Source organism: Electrona antarctica (genome assembly GCF_951216825.1).
Source record: "Electrona antarctica genome assembly, chromosome: 8".
Taxonomy (NCBI): domain Eukaryota; kingdom Metazoa; phylum Chordata; class Actinopteri; order Myctophiformes; family Myctophidae; genus Electrona; species Electrona antarctica.
In genome coordinates this window covers 11,816,788-11,838,235 of record NC_136789.1, presented here as the reverse complement: position 1 = coordinate 11,838,235, position 21,448 = coordinate 11,816,788, and the positions used below count along the sequence as shown (strand labels likewise).

Genomic DNA, 21,448 nt, shown 5'->3' with positions numbered 1-21,448 from the left:
ATTGGCCACAAAATATGGTCAGACAGTCCAATAATAAGAAAGAATCTTCAAAATAATGCTCAGTTCAAATTGTATCATTATTTTGTTCAAAACTCAAGATGTCATTTAAAATTTAAATGACATCTTAATTGGTTGAACAATTTTCAGATGGGCCAAATACATGCTGTCGGGAGGAAACCACCTAACTCAATTTTTGAAGTTTTTGATTATATTTTCATAAATCAGTGCTATACGTGTTGTGTGAAAGGTATTAAAAAAGCGCTTCGGAAAAAACCTCTTAACTCCACTACTGTCTGCTATAACAGCCAACTCCACCACCTCTCCCCCTCTCATGCAAGTAATTCACAAACACCAAACACAGTAAACACCAACTTTGATGAGGCAGTATTGCTCTGTTTTCAAAATATAAGGTCTTCCTCATTTCCTGAAAAAATACAAAATAAATAAATACACATTTTTTGAAAAATGAACATTTTGGAGTTAGGTGGTTTCTTTCCGACAGCAGAGATATATCAATTTGGGGGTCCTTGGCACTAAACACGTTTGAGAACTACTGATTTATAGGCATTTGTAGAATGGGTTAAATGTTTAAAGCAAAAGGGGGCACCACCAGTACTTAGTACAGACTAGTCATTGGTCCGACAAACGCCAACCTACCTCAAACCCTAACCTAACCATAACCGCAAGCACGGTGTACGATATGCGTCCTGCATGTCGGACTAATGCTCCGTCGGAATTACGTGCGGCTCCCCCACCTCCCCCAGACAGTCCCTCACCTCAAACCCGGCGGGGGCTTGTCCCTCCTGGTTGGGCAGAGGCCCCGCGGTCCCCAGGAAGCCGAACATGCGGTCCACCATGTCCGAGTGGTTCACGGGCTGCTCCTTCTCGAGCTCCATCTGCTCCAGCAGCTCCCTCTTCCTCTGTGTCTCCTGCCTCTCCTCCCTCTCCCTCTCCTCCCGCTGCAGGGCCAGCTGCACCAGGCGCTCCTGGTGCTTCCGCTCAGCCTCGGCCTTGGCCCGCCGCGCCGTCATCTGGTTCCTCAGCTGCTCCTCCTCTTTCTGGCGCTCCAGCTCCGCCTCCACGCGCCGTTGACGCTGTTGTTTGTTGGGGACGGACGGGTGCAGCAGGCAGGGCGGAGAGAAATGCAAGGAGTCACGGAGGTGTGATGGGAGTTAGATAGAGAGAGAGAAAGAGAGAGATAGGAGTCAGGGTCATGAACCTGATTGTGACGGGTATATTTCATTTTGTCCCAATTCTGTTTTTACTTTGCGCCTATACTGTATATTAAAATTCACAACAATCCTGGTCTCTATACTGCCTCCTCCTGGTCAGCTGGGGTGGCTGATGGAGGGGAAGGAAGGAACTGGTTGGAATAACGTGTTCCTTGCACATGCTACGTCCTACCCGGGGAAACTCCCCCCTGTCAGGTGAAAAGAAGCAACCTGCTCAATCCTCTTGCATTGAAGGAAGCATGAGCTCAGTTCGTGGCTCTCACCATGTTGGCAGAGGGAGAGTCGCGCCCAGGTTTACAGCTTAGGCAATTGACACCGGGTGGAAAATGGGTTACAAAATCGTGCGATAAAAAAAGAAAGAAAGAAATCACTGTATTGATTTCGCGCTGAAAGAAAACGGACCCTTATGTGTCAAAAGGTACAATGCCCACATTCATAGCAATTACTGTATGAGTGATGCTGGCCCGGGTGGCTGGCGTAGCCGTCTGGGCAACTTGGCTGGTAATCCAGTCTGGCAGTGTGCTGCGGGTTCGACTCCGATCCCGACAGCCTTTACTGCATGTCACCCCCCCATCTCTCTCCCCATTTCCTGTCAGCTATACTGTATACCTATCCGTCTATAAAAATTATAATAAAATAAAGACGAAAGCCACAAAAAACTAAAAAGTATGAATGATGCTGACAATGGTAAGGCTCTGGCACTTGTTTTAAAAATGTAGTAAAACAATGGAGTTTTTGAAAATATAAAATATTCTCGCCTGAACTTTTCAGCGGAGAAGTAAAGATTTGAAAGGTCAGGTGAGTGAAAAGAAAAAGCAATGACATAGGTACAGTACAGGTCTTTATTAAGATTATAGTACATTGTACCCCCTGACAACGTGTACTGCATTATAACAATAGAAAATTATCTCCATATTTAAACTTTTGGTGTTTTTTCATAAATGAACGTACTACTTGAGCATACTACAGTGTCACACAAAAGCATCAAGAGTAGCATGCTCGAAGTGCAAAGCGATGCATTTCGAGCATGAAAAGTAACAGTGACGAAAATACAATGAGTGTTATAATGAGTTTATACCTCTGCCCTGAGCCTCTGGCACTGGCGCCTGGCGATCATGCCTCGGGTGTAGGCCTGGAGGGACAGCACGGCGCGGAGACGTCGCCGGAACATCTGGCGCACGAGGAAACCACGGCAACGGGCCTGGATGAGAGAGACCCGCAGCCGGGCCAACTGGTACCTCTTGTACAGCTTCCTCGACCTGACGAGGGCCTGGAGCCGCAAGAAGCCCAGCCGCATCTAAGAGAGGAGAGGAGAGGAGGGAGAGGAAACCTCCTATTGTATCTCCATATTCAGTTATTTCATAAATGAATCCCCTACTTGATCATACTACAGTGTCACACAAAAGCATCAAAAGTAGCAGATCCACAAGCTCGAGCATGTAACATTTTTGCTACTTTTGCTACTTTTGAAGACAGGAAAGATATAGACAATTGGTTCACATGCTAAACATTAGCTGTAGATTTCATCAACAGATGACAATTTCTACCTGACACCTCCTGACGCCAGCCAATAAGAAGAGTGTATTTTCTTCGAACATGACATAACTCCATTGTTTTCACTGTATACTAATAATGTTTCCAATGTAACATGAAACCAATGTGGCGAGGTTTGCGGTGGAGGACTTTTAACGGACCAGGAAGCTAAAAACTTACGGTGTGGTAGTTCTTCCTGCATCGATAACCCCTCCATGTGTTCTGAATGAGTATCACAGCCCTCTTTAGTCGGAGGTAGTGCGTCCTGGACAGCAGTAGGTGAGACGCACGCACGCACGCACGCACGCACGCACGCACGCACGCACGCACGCACGCACGCACGCACGCACGCACGCACGCACGCGCACACACACACACACACACACACACACACACACACACACACACACACACACATAAACCATAGCATACAACTATAATACAAAGGCTGGCACATGTAGAGTAAATATGGCAACTCCGAAACAGTGTAACTCCGGAGTAGTGTAACAAATCACTGGTTTAAATAGAGTAACAGTATTTAAGTTAAGTAAGTACTTAGTAATTAGTACAGTGTAAGTGTTGTGCTACTGTCTGATCGTAATTTCGCAAAATTCAAAGAGCAATCAACTGAATTTCTGAGCAGATCTACAAGCTCACAATACATTACATCGCGACGCATTGTAAGCTTGTGTACATTGGCTATTTTCAAATGGCCGAAATGTATATACTGGGCTGAAGTGGTCCATGTATGTTTTGTAATAATAATCAAAGTAACTAGTAACTAAAGTTCTCAAATAAATGTAGTGGAGTAAAAGTACAATATTTGACTCTGAGATGTAGTAGAGTAGAAGTAAGTAAGTATTGGAAATACTCAAGTAAAGTACAAATATGTCAAAATTGTACTTAAGTACAGTACTTATGTGAATTGTGAATGTACTTAGTTACTTTACACCACTGAGAAGCACAGTATACCTCTTTTTGTTTGGTTTGTCTGTCCCTCACCTGTCCCTGAGTCCTCGTGCTGCTTTCTGGATGAGGATGACCTTGTCAGTGATGGCCTTGTCCCTCTCGATCTCCAGCTGCATGTCATGGTGATCCTGACAACAGGTACACGTACACGTCAACACTCTCAATGTACACTCTGTCGCATGATGGCATTGCTCACCGGAAAGCGGAAACACCAGGTCTACAAACACACACAAGATCACTTGTAGATTCAGTCTGTATTTCACCTTTCAACTATTAGGGGACTACCTATTAGGGCATTTGAATCAAATGCCCTAATAGTTAATCCACTAATAGTTGGCTTTCTGTTGTAAAGCTCTCTCATTGTCACTTTTCCTGCAAGATGTGTTTTTAAGCCTGTTAAAATAAGAAAGAGAAATATTCCCTAGCTAGGGCTAGGCTAGTACCAAGTCTGCCATACCACTCATGACCAAACTTTGCATTTTAAAACGTGAGACGCCAGATGGGTTTAATAAGATAGGCAATATTATAGGCCTATATGGTCGAATATGACATCAAGCCATTTAATAGCAACTTAAGTAATACTGTACGTTGCTAACCCCATCCCGCCCCACTTGTCCCACACAAGTGATACTTCTGTCCTTCAAATGAACAGTTTGGATCTGGTCACCCTATGTGGGAAACCTGCAGGGTCTTGGGACCTCAACATAGTTTTGGAAACACAAAAGCAATTTACTGCATAAAAAAGTGCTCATACGCGTGCACCTTAACAGAGTAGAAAAAGTATTTATTTCTCTTTAAATTATTTTTTTATGCCTTATATAAAGCAGATTGAATTGCTTTAGTGTATGACATATATATATACAAATACACTTTCCTTGCCTTTGGTGTGTTCACATTGATCAATTCACTGTCAATCTGCTGCCATGCAACAATCTATAGCCAATCAATCTACTACAGCCTATGTAATAATGTCATTATTGTTCAACACAGGACCAATTACATTTCTCTGTGCAATTACACAAATGTTAGTTTAGGAACAACATATCATTTGCATATCCAACATATGTCGAAATGAAAACAAGAAAACCAACCTTGAGGAAAATCTTGGTCTTGCCAATCTGCCAGTCATCATGTTTCCCCAGCCTGGCCAAGACTATCTGCTGACAAGTACCTCTAAGATCCTCCTGGTACAAGAAGAAAAATCAAACACAACAAGTAACAAGAATGATCCAAAATGTACAATGTATGATGTTCCTAGAACAGTGGTTTTCACCAGTGGTCCTTGAGGGGGTTCCAGCTGGTCCTCAGCGAAATGATGGAGAGTTGGTAACCAAATGGTCCTATATTTAACTCTAAAATGAAACCAAATGGACCCTTACGGTTCCATTTGGTTTCATTTTACGCTCTCAAGAGTTATATTATTGTTAAACATCTGCATTACTTAATTTACAAGAAGTCTACACAATTAGAGCATGTAGAATATTGTTATTGTGATCAACGTTTGCCTTGTCTCTCCTATGGTACCAACAACATATTCTAAGGGTTGGGTCTGAGAGGATGGTGAAATGGTGCTCAAATGCTGAGTAAGTAATGGGCCTTGATATGAAAAGGGTTGAAAACCACTGTCCGAGAATGTATTTGGAATGGTTGCATCATCAGGTTGCTTGCCTGTATGTGGGCGGGCGCCACACCAGGCACGAAGACGCGGTAGCGGTCGACAAACTCGGCGAACGTGTAGCGGATGGGATATCCTGCACGCCGTATCCTGATGGTCTCCATCATGCCAGAGTAACGCAGCTGACGCACACACAGCTCCCTGTCAAACAACTAGAGAGAGAGAGAGAGAGAGAGAGACACACACACACACACACACACACACACACACACACACACACACACACACACACACACACACACACACACACACACACACACACACACACACACACACACACACGCACACGCACACACAGGAAGGTCACCAGTTTGACCCTTGCTTCTTCACCCATACAGTAATACTGGTTGGTTCCATTTGCCAAACACAGATGCATTGCACAGTCAAATCCTCAGTGTTATTTAACTCTGACAATTCCATTTGTACAGTACACTCTCTGGGTTACAGTTTACAAATGCATACTTTTAACACTGTGCATTAAACTAATTCATTTTCATTGGCTTAGTGTTATTCTATTTCTAATTTTAAGTGGTAAAGGATATTGTGTGTGCTGTAGCGCACTATAATGGTGTTTGGCTAATATAAGCTACAGAGCTACTCTCCGCACATACCGCACATACCGCACGCACGCACGCACGCACGCACACACGCACGCACGCACACACAGCACTCACCATGGGTTTCTTGAACTCGTTTGGTTTTATGCAGCGGACGAAGAACGGCTGACACACACTGAGCGTTCTCATCAGCATCTCCAGGGAGCGTTTGAACTGGCTGCTCAGAGTAGGGGAACGCTTTCTAGTCTCAACACCCTGAAACACACACACACACACACACACACACACACACACACACACACACACACACACACACACACACACACACACACACACACGCACACACGCACACACACACACACACACACTGTATGTCATCACGTGCACATACAGTACATACAGCCGACATCAGGGGTAGGTTTTCATCTCAACAAGGTTCAAGGTGTTTTCTTGTCTCGTGGATGTCGTACAACATCACAACTTCATTTTCTGACCATGGTGTCATACTTTTGTCTTATACAGTAGATGTGCAGTTTTGTAGTCTTAAAGATAAACAATGTCCTTCTCACTTTACAGATGTTAAGATACAGATAAGCAAATACAGTAGGCTAAATATATAATTATTACCGTTAATAAAACACAACAGCAATGCGACTTATAAAGTCAACACAAAAAGATTACAATAAAAGCCTGCGAGTAATTGCTGTCCCATTCTGCTAGTACAAACTATATCTAATCGGCGCTGAGGAACAAAGGTGCAGGACGGGTTTAAGATGAAGCAAACAGTGAAGTAAAGCAAACACAACGGGATGGAGAGTCACAGCTAGATCATACATTTATATTAGCTCTGGTCCATAGCTCTAATGCGTTGCATTTAGAGCTATGTTACTCTCAACTTCCGCCGCTCACATGAATGCAGACCAGCCTCTCCTCTTTAGCGTAAATAAAAAGAACGTTTTTGCTACTCACCAAAACAAAGGTGGGTCGTGTCATTAGAAAGCCTACTTTCCTTAGTGGACGCACTCTGAGCACCCCACCACACGTATAAACTGTACTTTTTGGGCAGAAAGGGATTTTCTTTCACCGGAGGAAAAATATTCTCTATGAGGCAATTCTCTGGGCAATATCGGTAGAAGGCGCAGTGGAGTAACTAAAAGTATTTTTTTCCGGTGGAAACAAAATCCCCTTTTGGCCAAAAAGTACAGTTTATACATGTGGTGGGGGGCTCAGAGTGCGTCCACTAAGGAAAGTAGGCGAGGAGAGGCTGGTCTTCATTCATGCGAGCCGCAGAAGTTGAGAGTAACATAGCTCTAAATGCAACGCATTAGAGCTATGGACCAGAGCTACATTTCTATAAGCTTGGTTTACCTTGGAAGCAGTGGTGCTGGGCTGCTGATAGCCACACAGAAACTGAAGGCATTATGAGAAGAAGAGAAGAGAGTGAGAGTATTGGGAAGCGCTGTTAGTAAACCTGATCCCATGTTCAGAGATTAGCTTCCCTGTCATAGAAGCTAATGGGATGTTAAAGCCGCCAGTCGGTGTACACATGGCTAGGGGATGTACCCCTCAAGCTACAGAAACAGGAGCCCAAGGGTACTTACTTATAACCATTACTTTTGAACGTTATATCTTTCTCAGTTTCACTACTGAAACAGATAAGTCTTCGCCCCTCTGGGGAAGAATATATCTCATAGTGAACTGTGAAAACATGAAGTTCCCAGTAGACTCGTTCTCACCATAGCAACATCAGCCTGGAAGATCTGTTTAATGAACCTGTTCTTTGAGGAATGCACCAGCTGGATGATGTCGGTGTGGAGACTGTCTCTGTTCTTCTCCAGGAAGCCTGGACACACAGGGGAAACAGACATACAGGATTGATCACCTTATAAAATTGTTTGTCTTACAATTTAGGCATATAGCCGACACCACAGAGCGATTTACAGTTGTAGACCTGGCATCCAGGTCTACAACTTTACATGCTATCTAAATTACATAGTAGGCTTTGCATAAGCATGCAGGGTCGTCGGGGGCCTTCAGATTTACGGCGGAAGATTGGGAGTGAGTCTGCAGTTCTAATTGTAATGGGGAGTTTGTCTCCATTGTAATTGGGTCAGGTCAGCGGAGCCTAGACCGTGGTTGCTATTTCATACTTTTTGTTCAATATAGTTCTTACGTCATTTGACATTATCCAAACATTATCCATACAACCATTCCTGAAAAACGACATACTGTGTATTCATAATTCATTAATATATTCAAATAGGTGATGGATGTTTATTCATTTATATTTTGTATTTCATATTGTACTGTACAGTACATTTATTGATTAGAGACTAAAAGACATTCCCAAAAAAAGTAAACATTTTCATGAATAAATACCAAATTGAATAATGTCCATAAATTAGAAAACAAATATTTAAGATGTAGTGAAATTAGATCTGCTATTTTCACTAGTTTGGGTCCCAGGAAAACGTCTAATTTCTCTTTTGGGTCACGGGCTAAAAGGTTTGGGAACCACTGCTATAATGCAACAACATACTAAAGGGAAATGGTACCTCTGGCCTCATAGTGCACCACCCCAGCAAAGTGCTGGATACCAAACTGGGTCTCATAGTTATGAAATGGTACCTCTGGCCTCATAGTGCACCACCCCAGCAAAGTGCTGGATACCAAACTGGGTCTCATAGTTATGAAACGGTACCTCTGGCCTCATAGTGCACCACCCCAGCAAAGTGCTGGATACCAAACTGGGTCTCATAGTTATGAAATGGTACCTCTGGCCTCATAGTGCACCACCCCAGCAAAGTGCTGGATACCAAACTGGGTCTCATAGTTATGAAATGGTACCTCTGGCCTCATAGTGCACCACCCCAGCAAAGTGCTGGATACCAAACTGGGTCTCATAGTTATGAAACGGTACCTCTGGCCTCATAGTGCACCACCCCAGCAAAGTGCTGGATACCAAACTGGGTCTCATAGTTATGAAATGGTACCTCTGGCCTCATAGTGCACCACCCCAGCAAAGTGCTGGATACCAAACTGGGTCTCATAGTTATGAAATGGTACCTCTGGCCTCATAGTGCACCACCCCAGCAAAGTGCTGGATACCAAACTGGGTCTCATAGTTATGAAATGGTACCTCTGGCCTCATAGTGCACCACCCCAGCAAAGTGCTGGATACCAAACTGGGTCTCATAGTTATGAAATGGTACCTCTGGCCTCATAGTGCACCACCCCAGCAAAGTGCTGGATACCAAACTGGGTCTCATAGTTATGAAATGGTACCTCTGGCCTCATAGTGCACCACCCCAGCAAAGTGCTGGATACCAAACTGGGTCTCATAGTTATGAAATGGTACCTCTGGCCTCATAGTGCACCACCCCAGCAAAGTGCTGGATACCAAACTGGGTCTCATAGTTATGAAATGGTACCTCTGGCCTCATAGTGCACCACCCCAGCAAAGTGCTGGATACCAAACTGGGTCTCATAGTTATGAAGGGAAATGGTACCTCTGGCCTCATAGTGCACCACCCCAGCAAAGTGCTGGATACCAAACTGGGTCTCATAGTTATGCTTCGGCGGGATGTAGTTGGTGTTGAGCTTGTGCTGGGAGTTGAGCTTGTATAACATGGTGGCATCCGATCCCTGGCAACAACAAACAAAAAATGGACAAACGCTGACATCATTAATCTACTGCAAACTTAAACAATACATGGAAATGTGTTTTTTGCTGATGTTGGGAGTCAGTGGTTTTGAGTGGATCTCCCGCTGAACGGTACCTTAGGGAACTTGCTCTCCTCATCAATGAGGGATATGATGTTCATAGGTTTGTTGGCGATCATGTCCAGAGCTTCTTGGTTGTCAGTGAATTCAATGTGCTGCCAGTTGATGTCCTCCAGGTTGTACTCCTCCTGTTCCAGCTTGAAGACGTGACGCACAAAGAACTGCTGCAGGTTCTCGTTGGCAAAGTTGATGCACAGTTGTTCAAAACTTTGCAGAGAGTCAGACGGAACAATGGCATGAGCAAAACTGTACAGTTCACTAAATTCCTTACAATGTATATTACCAAGATAACCAAAGAGGGTATTTTGGAGATCTGTTCTGGAGATATGTCACTTAAGAAGTTAATTGCATTTTTAAATGATAAATTTGCACTTTTTGATTTTCTAACACAGCACTGCCCCAGCGGACTGACATCAAATAACTCCCTGCCTTTCCACATCCATTCAAAATTCACATTGAACTGTTCACAGCTACATCTTAAACGCAAACTGCTGCTATTCTATAACCAACAGTCAGTACTGACCTGTTGACAGTGAAGTTCTCAAAGCCAAAGATGTCCAACAGGCCAATAGACTGACGTATCACACTGCTCTCGCAGGACGGCGGCCTGTATATGGCCGCATTGATCTTCTCCACGATCCAAACAAACAGCCTGCCGTAGATCCCCTATGGATGAGATTCAAGTGAAAGTGGATAAGAACCCGAGACAAATCCTGTCTGTGACCCGCCCTGGGAGGTCAGATATGGCGTTGTGTTGCTGTAGGTGCCAAAGGTCTGTCACCTTAACGAAGGCGTCCCGGACATCGAAGCCCTGTCTGACGCTCAGAGGAGTGGCGACGCTCTCTCCTCGTGTGATCAGGGTGCGCTTGGTCAGACATACCATTACATCTCTGGGCTCCACCTACAACAACAAAATAATAGGAAATTAGGAAAACACAACAAAATGCCAACAAAAGCGCCAGTGCGCCACTTATACAGTACTTAGCATGCCACAACGGCAAAGCGTTGTGCGAGACAGCACGCCACATGGCGTGGAACCAAGCATAGATTTGGTGGGAAAGAAAACTGTCTGTGCCAGAAAGGGGATACAGATGTTAGAGAAATAATTTAACCCTAGAACACTAAACACGGGTGATTTTCACCCGGACAATTATATTTTTGTAATTTCCATAATGTTGCTGATGTCTGAGGTGGGCGAGTCTTTCAGTACCTTCATGATGCTTAGTAACATATAGAAGGTAGGTTTGTTTCTCTTCCCACATCCCTGTTTTTTTCTACAGGCAGGTGTTCAGGTGGATTTCACCCAGGAATGGGTGGACCAAATGAGAAGTTCCCAGCTCCATTATTATTATTTTTTAATTAATATTTTTAAAATGATACAGACGTTTTTCACAGATTTTGCCCCCCTATTTTCTTTTGTGTGAAAACTCTAGATGCAATATTAAAGAAGAGTAGCCTACCTCACATTGCCATGAATTACTGTACTTCAATATATAAGTTTACATTTTCTTATGGAATATTTTACATTGGGTAAAATATACCTGTGTTTAGTGATGGTGTGACAAAATGTATGTTTAGTGTTCTAAGGTTATATCAAGAACTGCAGAGAGACCTTAATTTATCCACAAACACACACACATTACATGAACAGATAATTAGATTGAGCCCCCACCTCCAGGAGAGAAGCTGCAGCTGCTAGGTCAGGGGATCTGATCACCACGCAGGCATCCAGGTGGGAATACGTGCGAGCTGAAGAGTGAGAGAGCACAGTATGGTCATTTGCATCAAATGTATTCATGACACAGACAGGACTGTACCAGTATGTGATACCTTGTAATACTGAACCCCCCAAATAACCAAGCAACAGAACAAAATCAACCACTTTGACATTATGCTTTCACAAACACCTCAACTTAATAGCTTTGTAAAAGATTCATACTAGCTACCATCAATAATTGCCAGTTTATTAAGGGACTTTGATCAGGCCTCCATGGAGCTTTCGGTTCAAGTGAGAAACTCACCAGCCTTTTGGCTCCACAGACCTGTTTACACAATCATGTGCTCTGGATAATCATGCATTTCCCTAATTTGGGTTCCTGATATTCTTGTTATTATTATTATTTGTGTGAACTGTACTTGTCAGTGCTGCATATCACATCAGTACCACAGAATCATATATCGTCAGTCATATATTGTACTGTTACCATCACCATAACTGCAATCAACATCACCACCATCATCAACCATTATCACCACAATCAATACCTATAATCAATTCAATACCACCACAATCAGTTCTATAATCAATATCAGCACAAATCAGATCTATAATCAGTACCACCAATCATCATCAATACAATCACACCACCACTAAATTGACACGCTGAACCGTCCTCAGTTGAAGCTTGTTCAGTTGTAATCATTGCAGCTATAGAAACCACTTTGATATTGAGGAATGCCATGCCGTATTGCATAAACAATTTCTTTGAGACCATAGACTATAACTGGAGAAGCTATAGCAGTGACTGCGTATACGTATATGAAATCATGACTAGCAAAGCTACAGTCTCCTGTTTGCCCTGGGCAATGGGCAAATATGATATAATATGATTCCAACATTTGTCCAAATTAGTTCAGTCAGATTACTCACAAATAGATTTAACCAATATTTATTAAGAATGAATACAAATATGCATATAATATTTGATCTTGTCATTCGGCTCTGCTACATTTTCTCCCTGCTCAGCACAATTAAACACCATCATAAAACATTAAGAGCAGGGAGATATACAATAACAACCCCCCATGGGGAACAAACAAATAGCAGAGCCCACTGGTGGTGATCATACCAACAGTTCAGGGACAAATGAGTATGACAGCAGGAAGAACAGAGACTGAGGTGAGCTTAAATAACGCGGCAATTGGTCAGCTGACATGCCATGTCAGCGAATGGCATATAACAAATGAACATATGTAGTACCATTGTAATACGCATGTATACGCCCATGAGCATAGCATGAAATCTCTTGAGTATATAACTGAACTAACTCTGCAAGCTACGTATCATTTTTCTTCACTTTTCTTCACACACACAAAAAAGAAAGAAACATTTTGTAATGAGACACTTTTCTTTAAAAACGGCTCCTCAAAAATAAAAAATAAATAGGTAGGTACAGGTTGAGTAAATAAGTCTCTTGGCTGGCTGTATCAACTATTTCATCCTAATCAGAAGTTAAAAAAAAAAATTCTGAACTGTACAGGCCCAACATTTGTCCATGCCAAGGACCCCCAAATAGCCATAGCATCTGGCTCATTTTTTATAAAAAGAAAAAAATGGAAAAAATGGAATCGACAGTAAGTAAGGACATGCCCAAAACATGGACATGGGTTGGCAGTGGTTAAAGTGACATAATAAGCTTATGAACTTGGCTTAATGGCCACACTGCACATTAAATAAATCTAGGGGTGTGGCTAAGAATCTGGGGGTTGGACTAGGGGTGTGGCTGAGAATAAAAACCCATAGGTACCTTTCAATTCCTATAGATTCTGATTTGACGTCCAGGCAAAAATGAAGGGAACTGTAAATTCGAATTTAAATAAAAAGTGTGTATGATTTCTTTGGGTAACCTTTGACTCACCCTCAAAGCAGAGGTTGCCCATGTGCAACATGGCGGCCAGAAGCTTGGATATTTCCCAGTTTTCTATCTCAGTGAACATGAGGACCTTCATGGCAGACTGGATGCTGGAGTAGTCACTCAGATCATCCCGGCCATCACACTGTGTACAGTTACCCTGATTGACACAGGGTGACACACACACACACACACACACACACACACACACACACACACACACACACACACACACACACACACACACACACACACACACACACACACACACACACACACACACAACACACACACACACACAATATTGTACACATGCCGACACACAGATGCACTATTGCACTACCACATAATTAATATAGCATTCCATTGGAGGACCCCAATGGTAACAAGCCTTAGTGCTTTCTTGGTTTTTTTAATCCTCTTAGCAGACCTTGTATTGAACTGTGCTTTCCTGTGCTTATTCTACAAACTGTTAATAAAGTTTTCAATCAAAAATCAATCCATCAGCAGAGTAGACCTGCCTGAATTCCATAATTCTAATATCTTCCTTGGCCACGGGGGCATTCCCTGAGAAACCAGTGTTCCATTCCAGATGGTTACACAAAAATAAACTATTTATAATTGAGCTGCGCACGCGCACGCGCGCGCACACGCACACGCACACGCACACACACACACACACACACACACACACACACACACACACACACACACACACACACACACACACACACACACACACCATAGTGAGGTAGGAGTAGTCCGTGGCTAGACCCAAGCACAGCTTGGTCTTCAGCTCTGGGGCCATTCCCTTCAGCATGCAGTAGAATATATGGTAGTTCCTCTCATCTGGAGCCTGAGCAATTTAAATAAGTCATTAAAAGATGAATATAGTTACATGTCTCTTAATACACTGTTTCCAAAACAGTGGGTCGGGACCCATTTGTGACTCGCAGACACATTGTTATGGGTCCCCTTAGTTTTTGTTTCCTACATTTGGTTTTTAATTATTATTATTTCAAAATATTTCAGAAAAAAGCTAAACTTTTCAAGAATTAATAACAAAATCTAAGGAATTCCATAAATTCAAACAAATATTTAAGAAGTAGTGAAAATAGTCAATCTACAAGCTCACAATAAATAAATTAATTAAGTCGTGATCTTGTAGATCTGCTATTTTCAGTAGTTTGGGTCCCAGGCAAACATCTAATCTCTCTTTTGGTACAGGCTAAAAGGTTTGGGAACCACGTCTTAATAAACCATTAGCTATTGAAACAGATGTCTGGTCTGGGATTGTGATACTTGTCATCATCATAACTTGACACACCCTATACCTATACTATTGATATGAACATGTTGTTGTACTGTTATTCTTTTGACTTGAACAGTATTCCAAATTGTTATGCTGAAAGTGACAGAATCTCTGTGAGAGTGCACATACTGTGGCACGGTATAAGCTATTACCTGTCGACAGACTCGAGACTTCTCCAACAGGTACTGTTCTATCTTGGCTCCTTCGATTGCCCCGCGCTTGTTGAAGTGGATGTCAATGTACTTGCCAAAGCGACTGGAGTTGTCATTACGAATGGTCTTGGCATTGCCAAATGCTGGTTGAACGAGAAAAAAAATGTGATAGCGTAAAATAATGGGAAGCACGTTGGTGTAGACAGACCTGGTTAGAAAGTCCAGGTATGTTTCAAATTTACATACCGGTATTCTTGTTTGACATCATCTTTTGACACTTGTTCTACCACATGTTAATGGTGCCAGCTACATCAAGACCATAAACTTATCGGCTGGAACTGACAAGTACTGTATGCATTTCTTGTAAACGTATTTGCTTAGCCATAGAGCCTATATAATGTTAAAAGTTTGAAGCTCAATATCTCAAAAACATTCAGACAGATGCATACAGAACCTTATTCTACGGTCATGCTTTGTCGTGTACAAAAGAATCACACTCATGTGAAGTGAGGGGCGCCCTTATCGTCATACATCATCATCAAATTCCGTGCTCAGACAATCAAATCATCACAAAAGTCATTCCGGCCAATCACTTTTGGCATCTTCACTTTTCTGCCCTTACTTTTATCTTCAATATGTACATTGCTCAGCCAATCAAATCATCACTATGGGGTGATCAGCCAATGACAGGCCAATGTTTGTGTTCACACAAACCCGGAAAGCTGGGCATAGGAGGGGCTAGCGCCCCTCAAAAATAAAAAGGAATACAGCATAGCTGTGGGTTGGGTGCTTGCACCCAACACCCTCTAAATCAAAACCTCTTCCCGTGGCTATAGAATGTAGTGTGGTGTATTGGTCTGACCTTCCAGGATGGGGTTGGCTTCCAGGACTTGCTGTTCTATCCAGGAGTGTTGTCCACTGATGGCTGCTAGGAACTGGAGGATTAGCTTGGTGCTTTCAGTCTTCCCGGCTCCAGACTCACCACTGTCACACAGAACGAACAGTCACAGTCACACCAACTATAGGGCTCTCCACACATGCATAATAGCTCTGTCTCTGTCGGGTGGAAACCTCACATGTCCAAAACTGTTACTTTTTCAGGATTCAAATTGAAAAAGTAGCTGATAAGAGGTTTCTGTCCGACAGCAATGACATGAACATATTACCTATTAAACATTACCTGATAATACAGCACTGATCCTTCATATTTCTCTTCATGTTAAAGTAGCAATTGTCTGCTATGGCAAATATGTGTGGCGGCAACTCTCCAATCTTCTTATTAGTGTAGAGTCGGATCTGGTCTGCTGTGTAGATGGGTAACAGCTGGTAGGGATTGACAGCCACCAGGATAGATCCTGTGTATGTCTGCAAAGATTAAAGATCAAATAATGTTGTATAGTTTAATAGATTGGTGTATGAGAGATTACACTGTGCATCCCATTAGAATCACTAACAAGGTATGGTTATTTGGTCAAACTATGATTGTACAGTATTACAACTTGGAATTTGTCTCAAATCAATAGGCCGTACAGCAAAGAATCAGCACAGATATTTCAGAGTTGGTTCAAAATGATCATGTTCGTTCACATTGATTGTCAAAGACCAACAAGCTGGAACAAGCATTAAGCGTGAGGAAGAATGAAGAAATGCTGCTAACAACAATAATATAATGTTAGGTTTTCCGGTTGAACAAAGTAATTCGTAATTTCTTTGTCCAGCCAAGTGATATCGAGCCGAGTTCTATACTCACCCTTCCACCACAAGTAGTCTATATGGAGAGAGGGAGTATGGAGGAAACAATGAGAGTACAATTTTCCTAGAGACTGATAGCTAGTTATCTCCGCCAGGCTTAAAAAGGCACAACAGAGGTTAAGTTTTCACCCCTGTGTATGTGTGTGTGTGTGTGTGTGTGTGTGTGTGTGTGTGTGTGTGTGTGTGTGTGTGTGTGTGTGTGTGTGTGTGTGTGTGTGTGTGTGTGCGTGCGTGCGTGCGTGCGTGCGTGCGTGCGTGTGTGTGCGTGCGCGTTCTTGTGCTTGTCCACAGCTGCATTAATATACTATTTTCTGCATGATGCTAGCAGGCCAAGGAGGACAGTTCCACCACAATCAATTATGACAACTATGTTATTTTTGTGAATTCAACATTCAGACCCACCATCCCTTCAAGCTATAGGATACATGTCCATTGTCTGTGGCTATGGAGTGGAATAATAATGATAATGATGTCCAAGTACTGTATATCCCCAGGCCACGATTATGTAAGTACACACCCTGTCCCTGGACATGACTAGTATGTCCAGGCTCCACTAAGCACACCTTTATATTTTATACTTCATCCCGTGACTATGACGCTCCACAAAAATGAGTTAATTTGCATGACAAAGTGTAACTTAGGCATAAGCCTCTCACACTGCAGTGTCAACCAACCAAGCAATAGCTATGCAGTGCAGTATTCTGCTGCATAAAATCCCCTTTGACCTGTGTGGTCTTTCAGCCACTGGGCCAGGCAAAGCCGTCTGATCGGATTCTTCAGTGAGAAAGGTTCCATGGTGCAAAACCTAAGCACGATTAAAATGCCATTTTTTTTTTACTGTAATTAAGTCATCGAAATTAATCAGTTAAAGTCCCAGCCCTAGTTGAAATGGTAATGGATGGTGTAGCGTGGGGAACTAACATAGATGATTCTCTCATTGTAGCGGATGAGTAGGTTGCGCAGGATGCCGGCTTCGTTGAGGTCCCCCAGGCGGATCATGTCCTCAACACCGTGGACGGAGGTCGGGTGCATGGGCTTGATGTTGGTGGCATTCTGGGGGGAGATCCAGTGCTCCTGTATGATGGAAGGAAACTTCCATCAGCTCAGCACTAGCCTCGCATAGCCATGAGACAACTATTCCACAATCTCCGAAAGCTATAGAGTCTGAAACTACACCTCCCGAAATCCGAGTAAGGAAGCAGCAATTTCCGTTCACGGATGTATTTTAAAATATCTTTAAATTTAATTTTTTTATTTCATTTTTCAGCTAAGCAACAAGCTATATATGCTTAGATGATTTCTATTTATATGGATCAATTTGCGCGACTGCAAAGAGAAAACGGAAGTGGGGAGGAGGCTTACTCATGATTGAGCTTCCGTTGCTCCAGACTGTATGACGGAAGCATTTGGAAATTGCGTGAGGCAACAGTCTGGCAACGTGAAACTAGCTCAGCACCAAAACTCATTTATATTTTGTTGCATGACCGTGTCACTTTTATAGGCCATTGAAGTTTGATTGATTGAAGTATTTATTAACAGTTTGCATAATTTCACATGAAAGCACAACTCAATACAAAGACTGTTACTGTGGACGACACACTGATAAAGCATTACACTTGTTTACAACAGGGTCCACCTTTTTCAATTCATCAGAACATTTAGAGACGAACAATTCTATATAAAAAACAGGAAATCATGTAAGAAGGGAAAGGAAACATACAGTAAGGGGAGAAGGGTGCGGAGGGGATTCAGTTTTTACGGGGGGGCAGTTTCGAATTGCAGTACGTAGGTTTTGAAGGAGTCAAGGGATTTACATGTCTTAATGGCTGTTGGTAGGGCATTCCACATTTTGGTGACATAGGAGCCAGTGGTAGAATGTAACTAAGTACATTTACTTAAGTACTGTACTTAAGTACACATTTGAGGTATTTGCGCTTTCCTTGAGTATTTCCAATTTCCAATACTTTTACTTAGCCTACTCCACTAAATTTATTTGAAAACGCTAAAAAAATCTTTCTCCTAGTATAATCATAGTATACTGGATGATCATGTTTTAGGGGGGGGGGGTGATCACTGCATTCCATCTTTAAATAATTGGAAAAGGTTTCCTCTGTGTTCTGGACTTACCTTGCCCTCGTCATCCAGCACCTGGATCTGTCCAGAGTCTGTCCAGAGTTTGACCACAGCTCCCACGGGGACCTCAAACTCTCTGCCCGTTTTGAGGTCCAGCCAGAGATAGTCTCCCTGGATGTCAGACACAGTCCAAGGTAAGTACAGTACTGCACAAACACTGGTTTATTAAACTGTATGGAAGAGCCACAATGTCTTTGTTTCTAATTTAGATATGTTGTTCATGCAAAATCACACTTAGCTCACAAACGAATGTAAACAAAGCTGGTTCTGCCAATTATTTGTTTTCTTTGGCACAGGAGAACTAAATTCACTTTAAAAAATGTCTTATACAGTTTTCTGTATGTGCGGAGGAGGTGGCCGTACTTGTAGCCCAAAAATGTACGTGTGAGAGAGAGGGAGAGAGAGAGAGAGAGAGAGGGGGGGGGGGGGGGCAGGAAAGGGGGGGGGGGGGAGTGTTTGCCTGCACTGCAAACTCTGAGTTAAAGATGGAGTGCCACAATTTTTCCACCAGACAAACCAGGCATACTTAATGAACTGGTGGGCGTGCCCACATAAAAACAACATTTTAACAAATACTGTACACTTTTTTGAAAAAATGATACCTCCTTATATAACAATAAGACCTGATGATCATGTTTTAGGGTGGAAGAAAATCACGGCACTCCATCTTTAAGTTTAAGTAGACAATGGGATAAGGTGTTTTGAATAGGTGATTGGTTGCACATCATTACGTTTTGTGTTGTTTTGCCAACTAGCGCCAGTGTTAATCAAGCATCTCGTTTTGAATATTCACGCTTCTAAAGACTATTAGCGCAAGATAGTAATGGAACATTTAACCTCCCAGTTTTGAGGGGAAATGGAAGGCGGCGCCATAGCAACCATAGCTAGTCTTCCTGGGGTCCACATAAGAATAAACATTCCAGTACAAATACACATTTGTTAAAAAGTCAGTATTCAACTTACATTAGTTCGGATAAAATACAAATAAAAATTGCTAAGATTACAAGTGAGAGCGGGAAAAACAAAAAAAACAAAAAAAAACACACACAACACTTCACTGTATCAAATGGAATTTTAGATGCTTTTTAAACGTTAATTTACTGTAAATGCAACAGAGGTTGCGTAGCAGGTTATTCCAAAGTGACAATGATCTATAAATAAATGATCTCTTTAGAAAATTATATTTTGGGCGAGATAACACAAGCTGCCCATTACTGGAACCTCTAGTGTCATGATCATGCACAGTATTACTAAAAACAATCTGTGAATTTATGAAAACAGGGGTTTTACTACTCATGACTGTTTTGAACAACACAAGAGTGTTGACTTATAATCGGATCAGGAATATAAAATAAGACATATCACAGGTTGTTTTCTAAACACTTGCTTTTCGATGTGCACAGTACATTTTATTGAGCATCTAAACAGCGGTGTATCGTTTCTGTTTCTGGTATCGCAAGATTTGTCTGCCAGACAGGAAAGGGTGGAACGTCTTGCGATAATTAAGCGGTACATTCAGAAAGGTACTTTGTGCTCTTTAGAGCGTCTAAAGACGTGTCCACACGTCTGAGGCACACCTTGAGGCACATGTGTGAACATGTGTTAAAAAGGTTGAGCGGATAGTTTCTTGAGACAGAAGATAATGTCTTTCTCGTTTGTGCTTGTTCCCACAAACATTACAATAACATTCTAGGGATCAGTTCATACATGTGGCAGCGGTGGCCGAACGGATTGCTGAGCGGTCTTGATACCGGAAGGTCGCCAGTTCGAATCAGCGGTCCGACACGTTAAAATTACCACCGCTGAAGTGCCCTTGAACAAGGCATTGAACCACTACGATGAAATGTTCTATGAGCAGGGCCTGGCTGGAAACAAGTTCTTGAGCTTAGCCCAGATACCCTGGGTAAATATAGTAATCATTTCATTTCATTTCACCTGTTGCAGAATGACCATGGTTCAGCGTCTGGTTGATTCCAGGACATTAGAGACCACCATGGAGGAACCTGAGGAGTTGGAAAACAAGCAACTGAAATAGTCTTAAACAGTAGTTTTCAACCATTTTCAGATCAAGGTCATTTAGTTACAAGGTAATTTAGTTAAGGTCACGTTTATTCTGAATTTGAGCCACTCAGACCCAAAACTTTAGCCGATGTTGTCCACAATTCCATGCTGTATTGATGTTGGTACCATTAGGAGAGAAACGTTGATCAAAATAACAATTATTCTACATTCTCTAATTGTGAAGACTTCTTGTAAACTAAGTAGGCCTAATAGAGATGTTTAACAATAATTTAACTCTTGAGAGTGTAAAATGAAACCAAATGGACCCGTAAGAGTTAAAGATCTATAAGGGTCCATTTGGTTACCAACTCTCCATCATGTAGCTGAGGACCCCCTCAAGGACCACTGGTTGAAAACCACTCGTCTACAAAATCAAAATAAAGCATTCAGACCAGAGCAAATGAAGAGTGGTATTGAAGTATAGCTATGGATTGCCTTAACCACCTAAACCCCAGAATGGAGTCCCCCAGGGCTCCGTACTTGGTCCGTCCTTTTCTCGCTCAATACCAACTCTCTTTGCTGAAAACTCACAGCGCATCACGTTGCACGTTGTGAGGTTAGTTATCTGTTACATTCGGAAATGCTCACCACAGAATATTGACGCTATAGGGTTTTAGACTAGTGGTTCATTCGTATCATCCTAATCCAAAAGCCAAG

General features: G+C 42.4%; 1 protein-coding gene across 1 annotated transcript in view; it reads right to left on the bottom strand.

Moving 5' to 3' along the window:
* Positions 1 to 20,683, bottom strand: part of myo7ab (myosin VIIAb) — a gene marked incomplete at both ends in the record, with an annotated part of 45,412 nt that extends 24,729 nt beyond the window's left edge. Inside the window, 21 exons of the mRNA XM_079508025.1 lie at positions 777 to 1,094; positions 2,311 to 2,529; positions 2,946 to 3,030; positions 3,768 to 3,862; positions 4,826 to 4,918; positions 5,403 to 5,561; positions 6,084 to 6,221; positions 7,703 to 7,809; positions 9,476 to 9,611; positions 9,746 to 9,956; positions 10,273 to 10,415; positions 10,531 to 10,650; positions 11,422 to 11,498; positions 13,388 to 13,541; positions 14,124 to 14,237; positions 14,846 to 14,988; positions 15,708 to 15,829; positions 16,026 to 16,210; positions 17,519 to 17,671; positions 18,725 to 18,841; positions 20,666 to 20,683. Coding sequence (XP_079364151.1) covers positions 777 to 1,094; positions 2,311 to 2,529; positions 2,946 to 3,030; positions 3,768 to 3,862; positions 4,826 to 4,918; positions 5,403 to 5,561; positions 6,084 to 6,221; positions 7,703 to 7,809; positions 9,476 to 9,611; positions 9,746 to 9,956; positions 10,273 to 10,415; positions 10,531 to 10,650; positions 11,422 to 11,498; positions 13,388 to 13,541; positions 14,124 to 14,237; positions 14,846 to 14,988; positions 15,708 to 15,829; positions 16,026 to 16,210; positions 17,519 to 17,671; positions 18,725 to 18,841; positions 20,666 to 20,683 — 2,907 coding nt within the window. The remainder of the gene's footprint in view (positions 1 to 776; positions 1,095 to 2,310; positions 2,530 to 2,945; positions 3,031 to 3,767; positions 3,863 to 4,825; positions 4,919 to 5,402; positions 5,562 to 6,083; positions 6,222 to 7,702; positions 7,810 to 9,475; positions 9,612 to 9,745; positions 9,957 to 10,272; positions 10,416 to 10,530; positions 10,651 to 11,421; positions 11,499 to 13,387; positions 13,542 to 14,123; positions 14,238 to 14,845; positions 14,989 to 15,707; positions 15,830 to 16,025; positions 16,211 to 17,518; positions 17,672 to 18,724; positions 18,842 to 20,665) is intronic.
* Positions 20,684 to 21,448: the final 765 nt, after the last annotated feature.